This window comes from Tupaia chinensis, unplaced genomic scaffold (assembly GCF_000334495.1).
Source record: "Tupaia chinensis unplaced genomic scaffold, TupChi_1.0 Scaffold147880_1, whole genome shotgun sequence".
NCBI lineage: Eukaryota > Metazoa > Chordata > Mammalia > Scandentia > Tupaiidae > Tupaia > Tupaia belangeri.
The window spans coordinates 180,329-189,450 of record NW_006207730.1 but is presented as its reverse complement, the minus strand read 5'-3'; the positions used below and the strand labels follow the sequence as shown (position 1 = coordinate 189,450).

Below are 9,122 nucleotides of genomic sequence, written 5' to 3'. Positions count from 1 at the left end.
TCTTTGTCGGGGGGGTGCAAAGACCCTATAGAAAAAAACTCAAAAAAAAAAAAAAGAAGAAGAAGAAGAATCTCTTATCCTCACTATATACAACTTTGGGTGTTATCACCAAAGGTACTGTCATTGAGGTGAATGTGAGCAAGTTGGGCCTTGTGAAACAAGGAGGTAAGATTATTTGGGGGAAATATGTCCAAGTTACCAACAATCCTGAAAATGATGGATGCATAAATGCTGTTTTACTTGTTTGATAGTAGTTGCATACAAATAACTCCTTGTAATTTTTGAAGATGATACACCATCTGGAAAACCATCATGACTGATGTTTCTGAATATAGCCAGTCTTACGTGTCTGCAGTTATCAAAAGATTATTTATTAAATTGTACAAAAACATTAAAGTGGCCTGGTTTTACCAAAAAAAAAAAAAAGAGAGAGAGAGAGAGAGAGTTCTTAGATTTGACACCAAAAACATGATCCAGAGAAGGAGAAATTGATACACTAGTCTTAATCAAAATTGAAAACCTTTGCTGTGAGAAAGATCATGTTAATAATAAGAAAAGGCAAGCTACAGACTGGTAGAAAATATTAGTAAAGAAGCAGTACATAGGATATGTAAAGAACTCTCAAAACTAACAGTGTGAAAAAAAGACTATTTAGAAAATATGCAACTGAGTGCCTACAGATGGCATGGTTGTTAAGGCATTGGAGTCCCATATGACTGACCGTAGTTTGAGTCCCAGACCTAACAGTTTTCTTTCTCTCTCACTCTCTCATAAGTGTACGTGTCCTATAACAAATTAAATACTAATAATGAATAAGATTAAATAATTCTTAGAAAAAAGGAAATAGGCAAATGACATAAACATTTTGCTTAAGATGATATGGCCTAGATAGCAAATGGGCACATGAAAAAATAAATGTCAATAGCCACTAGGGAAATACAAACTAAAGCCACAGTAAAATATCACCACATATTTATCAGAATGAATGGGACCAGCAGTTGGTGTAATGGTCATGTCACTGGACTCCCATGGAGTCGAGCGTGGTTCGAGTACTGGACCTGGCAGCTTAAACTCACACCAGGCATGTGTGCGTGCATGCCCAAGATCTCGAGAGGAGAATGGAGGAGAAGGGATTACGGTGTGGCCATCGCCCCTGGAAGGTGATTTCTTGTTTTCTGTCTCTCTGTCTCTCTCTGCCTTTGTGGCAAGCACATGCCCCCTATGAAAACCCCCTCAAAAAAAAAAAAAAAAAGAATGAATAAAATTTTTTTAAAATGTGACAACACCAAATTCTGGTGAGGATAAAGAGAAACTGGATCACCCATACATTAATGGCAAGAATGTATAATTATACAGACATTCTGAAAAATATTTTCTTAGAAAATAAACATATGCTTAGAATATGAGCCAAAAATTGTACTCCTGGGCATTTTTTCCACAGAAAGTAAGGTTTATGTTTACACAAAAGCCTGTACACAGGGAACCAGAAGTTAGCGTAATGGCTATGTCGCTGGGCTCCCACGTAGTCGACCGTGGTTCGCGTCCCGGACACGGTGGCTTAAAACTCATGTCGGGCACGTGTGCATGCATGCCCAAGATCCCAAGAGGAGAATGGAGGAGAAGGGATTGCAGCGTGACCATCCCCCCTGGGGGGTGATTTCTCGCTTTCTGTCTCTATGTCTCTCTCTGTCTGTCTGGCGAGCGCACACGCCCTATAGCAAAAACCTCTCAAAAAAAAAAAAAAAGAAAAGAAAAAAAGCCTGTACACAGATGTTTACAGCAGGTTTATATATGATATTCCTAAACTGGAAGCAACCCAGATGTCTTAAAAACAAGTGAATGTTAAACAAACTACAGTAAATTCATATCATGGAATACTATTCAGCAATAAAAAGGAGTGTAATTTTGATACTGGCAACAGCTTGGATGAATGTCTACTTTCCTCATTTGTAACAATGAGGAGATTGTCTTGAGGGATATTTAGTTTGGCAATTTAAGATACAAGTGAGTAAGGTGGAGCAGGATGAGAGCATATATATATTTTTTTAATTTTTTTAGAGGTTTTTGTTTTTTGTTTTGTTTTGTTTTGTTTTGTTTTGCTATAGGGCACGTGTGCTCTCCAGACAGACAGAGAGAGAAATAGAGACAGAAAGTGAGAAATCACCCCCCGGGGGGATGGTCACATCGCAATCCCTTCTCCTCCATTCTCCTCTCAGGATCTTGGGCAGACATGCACACGCACCCGGTGTGAGTTTTAAGCCACCGGGTCCGGGACACGAACCATGGTCAACTACGTGGGAGTCCAGCCACATAGCCATTACGCTAACTGCTGGTTCCCAGGATGAGAGCATGTTTGAAAGAGGTTAGGTAGGGCTCTTTTTCCCAGAACTTTAGAGATTCAAAATAATCAGAAAGAAGTGGTTAGATGAATGCTGGCTGTGGTGATTCACATGCACCCTAGGGATCCCAAATTGGGAGCTGGGGGCCCAGGAGAAGGGGAATTTGGGGTAGGTGTATTCTATTAGCACAAGCCAAAAGATCTACTTAGGTGTAATGAGTGGCTCTAGCCTATTGCCTTTTTACACTAAGATGAGATGGGATAAATTTGAAGTGTCAGTTGAAAGGATGTATTCCCAGGAGTGTAAAGAAATGTCTAGTTTTGACACAAAGATTAAAGATCCACTGGCCAAGGGACTGGAGGAAGCCACAATGTCTTCTGAATGCTATGAGCAATACTGAGGTCAGAGCATATTCAGCCAATTAGATAGCAATATTCAGCCAATTATGTAGCATTTGTCCTGTGATTTTTTTTAAAGAATTATTTATTTTGTTTGATTTTTATTTGTTATTGTTATTTTAATTTGACTAGAGAGAGAGAGAAAGAGAGAGAAAGGGAAATTGAGAAAGCAATCCGCCAAGTCCAAGACTCACCACAGTCGGCCATGTGGGAGCCGCCTGCCCTTAACTGCCAAACCATCTGCTGGCCTGTCCTGTGGTTTTCAATCATGGTCAGTTTCTTCTTTTTATCCAGACTTGGAAATGAAATAGACAGTATTTAAATTCAATTGCTATACACATTGTTGAATGGCAGAATATTAGCAACCATGTTTAAATCACCCGCCTAAGACCCAAAGCACAAGTTCCTACTGGCTCTGTAGGGACCTAGTCATGGTCACCTAACAGCCAATCCAAATGCTGGGGCATATTGGGTGGGGACGTAGCCATGGAGAGACAAAGACCAATAGCAGAGTGGGCTGTGATAGGCTGAAGGCAACCCCACTGTGACGTGAACAGGTGGTGACTAGCTCAGGCTGAGAAACTTGTTCAGTGGCTCTTAGCAGTAGCTGACTCATTAAGGTCACCAAACTTCAGTTCCTGCCTGTCAATAAACATCATGGAAGATCCACAGAATGAATATCAGCGGATGACACGACGCCACCACCGCGAAAAGAAAGAACTACAGATGCGTATTCAGAGCATGAAAAACTCAGTCCCCAAGAGCGACAAGAAAAAAAGAAAGCAGTTGCTTCTAGACGTGGCCCGCCTTGAGGCTGAGATGGAGCAGAAGCACCAGCAGGAACTGGAGAAGTTTCAAGACAGCTACCCTGACTACGGCGACATTGGTTCTATCACTGACGATCTGGCCAAAATGGATCTCGAGAACCAGCCTCCTCGAGTCTGCAGGGCACAGAAAAGGCGAGAAAGACGGGCAGCCCTCCATAGAGAGCGCCTGGAGAGGATCGCAGAGGTCGAGATGGAGCACGTGGAGAGGCTGAGTTGTGAGGAGGAGAAGAAGCTGGCGGTCATCTTGCGAGCCAAGAACCTGAAAATGAAGGCTATCCCAGCCGACGGCCACTGTATGTACCACGCTATTCAAGACCAGCTGGTGTTCTCCACGACCGTGGAGAACCTACGATGTCGCACCGCGGAGTACATGCAGAAACATATCGACGACTTCTTGCCCTTCTTCAGTGACCCTGACACCGGTACCGCCTACACCCGCGACGACTTCATAAACTATTGTGAAGAAATTGTGCATAGTGCGTCGTGGGGAGGCCAGCTGGAGTTGAGGGCCCTGTCACACATCCTGCAGACCCCCATCGAGGTGATACAGGCCGATTCACCCGTCGTCGTTATAGGGGAGGAGTACAGCAAGAAGCCGATCACCCTCGTCTACCTACACTACGCCTGCAACCTAGGGGAGCACTACAACTCAGTGATGCCGCTGAAGGTCTGCGCTGCGGGGGGGAGCGGGTGGCCCAGTCGGCTGCCCAGTTGGCGGTGCAGAGGGTGGCGCGGTCAGCGGAGCAGTTGGTGGCGTGGCCAGGTGTCTCTACTAGTCCTCGTCTCACCTCAGAGCGCTGTGGTAGTGGTGGCAGTGGCTGTCGCCATCGCTGCAACTGCTGCAATTGCATTTGGAAAGAAGCAGCTACTATGTCTCCTCAGTAGGCCCTATTTGATTTTCTGTGTTTCTGCTTTTACTCAAATTTCCATCCCACCCCCTTCCCCACCCTTGCCCTGGCTTTCTTACTGCCATCCTTCTCTCCTCTTCTTCCTTTGTTGCTTCTTTCAAGGGGTGGGGGACGGAAAAGTGATTAGGAGGAAAATACCTGCTTTGTATAACCCAAGGGGCATAACTTTAATAAACTCCGGCACCTTAGCACCTCGGCTCCTTCTTGCCTGTGAGGGTCTTTGCCTCCCACTCACATACTAAGAATTGCTCATGTTTCAAATAACTTTGGGATAAACACTGACTTGGTTTGACACATTCTGAACTTGGGGAAACATTTAGTAGAATGGCTGGAAGTCTACTTAATTTCCAGTGAATCTATCATCTTAGATAAAGTTGGAATTTGCAATCAAAATGCTTTGTGAATGTCTTTTGTTGCATTTCTTGAAAAAAAAATCATGGGCCAGTTTTTGGTTTGCCTTTTATTTAAGCTGGGCTACTCAAGAGACATCTCCAGTACAAACTAGAGCTTCTCTAGTACTTTGTTTTGTTTTTTTCCTTCAAAACTTGTGATTCCAAATTAATTTTAGTTCAGATGTTTTCTAAATTGTAAATAAAAGTGTTTGTTAAACTTAGAAGGTAAAATGCAAGTGTTAAATGTAGAAAGTAAATTTAGATAAGCTGATAGACTAGGTAAGGTTTATTCTTAAGATGTGAAAGATCTGGACTTAATTTCCTTTATTAAAGGTATAAAAAAATATGATTATTCAAGTATCAATAGTTGATCTATTTTGTTATCAGTACAACTGGTAAGAGGCAAAAAAGTAAAAGAAAAAACAATAGGTAGTTTTACTATAAGAACTAAAGATCTTTTTTTTTCTTTTTTAAGAATTATTTTTTAATATTTTTATTTAATTCCATTTGTCAGTATTATTATTATTTTTAATTTGACCAGAGAGAGAGAGAAAGGAAAAGTGAGAAAGCAAGCCACCAAGTCTGGGACTTGAATAGCAGTCGACCATGTGGGACTTAACCACCAGGCCACCTGCTGGCCCCTTATTTATTTATTTTAATTTGACCAGAGAGGGACAGAGAGAGAGAGATAGGAAAAGTGAGAAAGCAAGTCACCAGGTCTGAGACTCGAACCATGGTCAGCCATGTGACATTCCAGCACCCTTAACCACCATGTCACCCGTCAGCCCCTGGACTGAAGATCTTAATCTAAAAACTTCTCTTAATTCTTAGAGTTATAAAAGTCTTAAAGGTTTTCAAAAGTATTACAGTAGTTGATCCATTGTATTTTACCAACTTGTATGAGGCAAAAAAAAAAAAGTGCAAATAATATGTGAGACTTGTCATTATCTTGAATTTGCCAAAAGAATGGTGAAAACAGAATGATTTGCCATAAGCAATTCTAAAAAAAAAAAAAATTAAACTTCAGATCCTAAATATTTGGGGGGAAGGTTTTACGCTATAGGGCGCATGCGCTCGCCAGACAGACAGAGAGAGACATAGAGATAGAAAGCGAGAAATCACCCCCGAGGGGCGATGGTCACGCCGCAACCCCTTCTCCTCCATTCTCCTCTCGGGAAGCCACCAGCTCCAGAACGCGAACCGTGGTCTACTACGTGGGAGTCCAGCGACATAGCCATTACGCTAACTGCTGCGTCCCCAGATTCTATATTTAAGTGAGGTTGTTTAAATTTTAAAATTCTTTCCACATTATAAATGCTGTAAAATAACATACATAGGTTCAAAAGATTAGAAACTAATAACAGTATTTGCTAGTTCACATAGAGTCTTTATTCCAAGATTTACTTCAGCAAAGGAATCTGGGAGAGTTAGGGAGCAGGATCTGGGGGTGGCTGGGGAACAGATATGAGACTTTGGGGAGGAGAAATGGACCTGTAGTCTTGGTTGTAGTCTAGAATGGAGTTATTTCTCATGGAAGAATTTAGAGAGGAACTTTTATCTTGAGGCTGTCCCTACTCAGTGAAAAACATCATGAAATGGTTTCATTAAGCTTGTTCTCATCGCTGTGTATCCAAAAAAAAGAACCCCCATTACCAAGACCTTTGAGGATAATACTGTAGGAGGCAAAAAAAGTGCCACTGTGTTTTCTTCTGGGTTATTACCAGAATGCAAATATTGTCTTCCTGCCAGATAGAGCACTGTTGTAAATATGTGTATCAGATAATGTTCAGGTAGCCAGCTGACTGAGAAGAGGAGGACTCTGAGAAGACCTGGTATTTGGGTACACTGAGAAAAGATAGTCTTTTGTAGGGGTGGGAACACTGGCTGGGGAAGGGATAATGGGTAGGGAGGAAAGGGGGTAGGCTGCAGGAAGGGGACTAGACAGGAGAAGGGAAAATAGGCCAGGACAAAAGATGTAATTTACAAAAGGGGGCCTGGCTGATAAGGAGGGTGCAAGTTGGGGATAAGATAGCCTGGGAAGACAAAGGAGGCATGGTGGGACAAAGTGAAACAGACTGAGGGACACAGGTCAAACAAGGAGGCTGGCTGGGGAATTAGAAGATAGGTAGTAAAGAGAAGGAAACCTGCATGGGATCTGGGGCATAGGCTGAGGAGGGGGCCCTGGATGGGGACATGGGCAAAGGAAAAATGCTCTACTGGGGTAGGCTGCATAGTCAGGGAGGGTGTCACAAGCTAAAAAGGGGGGCCTGGCTATCATAGGGGACCTTAATAGACAAGGGGACCAGATGGATGGGGAGACACAGGCTGGAAAAGAAGGGTGACTGGCAAGAGAAGGGGTCCAAGCTACAGACAGGGAGGTAAGCTGGTGAAGGGTTCTTGGTAGGGGAAGGTGACCCAGCTGGGGTGTATTCTACAGGGAAGAAAAGGGAGCCTGGTTTGGGAACTGGACTACATTCTGGGGAAGGAGTCCTAGGAAAGGTGAGTTTGAGTGAGGAATAGGGCAGGAAACATGGTTGGGGAAAAAGGAACTGGATGGGATGCCAAAGAGTTTTGGGTGGGGGAAAAAGGCACTGGCTATAGAAGGAATAGTCTGGTGAAGGGGTAACCCACTCAGGCAAGAGGCCTAGTGGGAAGGTACTGCAGATGATAAAAGGGTTCATGGCTACTGAATGGAGAAATGCCCGAACCAAGCTACCTGGTTAGGCAAGGGTGCTTGCTGAGGAATGGGGTCTAGAAGGCAAAGGGGCCTTCCTGGGGAAAGAAGCATTGGCTGGAGAACAAGATCTGGAAGAGAGTAGGGGAGCAGGAAGGAGAAGAGGACTGGATAGGGGAGATAGCCAGACTAGTCCTTCTCCGGTGAAAACAGAATGATTTGCCATAAGCAATTCTAAAAAAAAAAAAAATTAAACTTCAGATCCTATATTTTTGGGGGGAAGGTTTTACGCTATAGGGCGCATGCGCTCGCCAGACAGACAGAGAGAGACATAGAGATAGAAAGCGAGAAATCACCCCCGAGGGGCGATGGTCACGCCGCAACCCCTTCTCCTCCATTCTCCTCTCGGGAAGCCACCAGCTCCAGAACGCGAACCGTGGTCTACTACGTGGGAGTCCAGCGACATAGCCATTACGCTAACTGCTGCGTCCCCAGATTCTATATTTAAGTGAGGTTGTTTAAATTTTAAAATTCTTTCCACATTATAAATGCTGTAAAATAACATACATAGGTTCAAAAGATTAGAAACTAATAACAGTATTTGCTAGTTCACATAGAGTCTTTATTCCAAGATTTACTTCAGCAAAGGAATCTGGGAGAGTTAGGGAGCAGGATCTGGGGGTGGCTGGGGAACAGATATGAGACTTTGGGGAGGAGAAATGGACCTGTAGTCTTGGTTGTAGTCTAGAATGGAGTTATTTCCCAGGGAAGAATTTAGAGAGGAACTTTTATCTTGAGGCTGTCCCTACTCAGTGAAAAACATCATGAAATGGTTTCATTAAGCTTGTTCTCATCGCTGTGTATCCAAAAAAAAGAACCCCCATTACCAAGACCTTTGAGGATAATACTGTAGGAGGCAAAAAAAGTGCCACTGTGTTTTCTTCTGGGTTATTACCAGAATGCAAATATTGTCTTCCTGCCAGATAGAGCACTGTTGTAAATATGTGTATCAGATAATGTTCAGGTAGCCAGCTGACTGAGAAGAGGAGGACTCTGAGAAGACCTGGTATTTGGGTACACTGAGAAAAGATAGTCTTTTGTAGGGGTGGGAACACTGGCTGGGGAAGGGATAATGGGTGGGGAGGAAAGGGGGTAGGCTGCAGGAAGGGGACTAGACAGGAGAAGGGAAAATAGGCCAGGACAAAAGATGTAATTTACAAAAGGGGGCCTGGCTGATAAGGAGGGTGCAAGTTGGGGATAAGATAGCCTGGGAAGACAAAGGAGGCATGGTGGGACAAAGTGAAACAGACTGAGGGACACAGGTCAAACAAGGAGGCTGGCTGGGGAATTAGAAGATAGGTAGTAAAGAGAAGGAAACCTGCATGGGATCTGGGGCATAGGCTGAGGAGGGGGCCCTGGATGGGGACATGGGCAAAGGAAAAATGCTCTACTGGGGTAGGCTGCATAGTCAGGGAGGGTGTCACAAGCTAAAAAGGGGGGCCTGGCTATCATAGGGGACCTTAATAGACAAGGGGACCAGATGGATGGGGAGACACAGGCTGGGAAAGAAGGGGGACTGGCAAG

The 9,122-nt window shown here is 43.8% G+C and overlaps 1 protein-coding gene across 1 annotated transcript; it reads left to right on the top strand.

Annotated features, from left to right (window-relative positions):
* The first annotated feature begins 3,303 nt into the window (after positions 1-3,303).
* Positions 3,304-4,776, top strand: OTUD6A (OTU deubiquitinase 6A). The gene has a single exon (XM_006169971.1). It carries the CDS (start codon positions 3,395-3,397, stop codon positions 4,712-4,714), a length of 1,320 nt encoding a protein of 439 aa, XP_006170033.1. The 5' UTR covers positions 3,304-3,394; the 3' UTR covers positions 4,715-4,776.
* Positions 4,777-9,122: the final 4,346 nt, after the last annotated feature.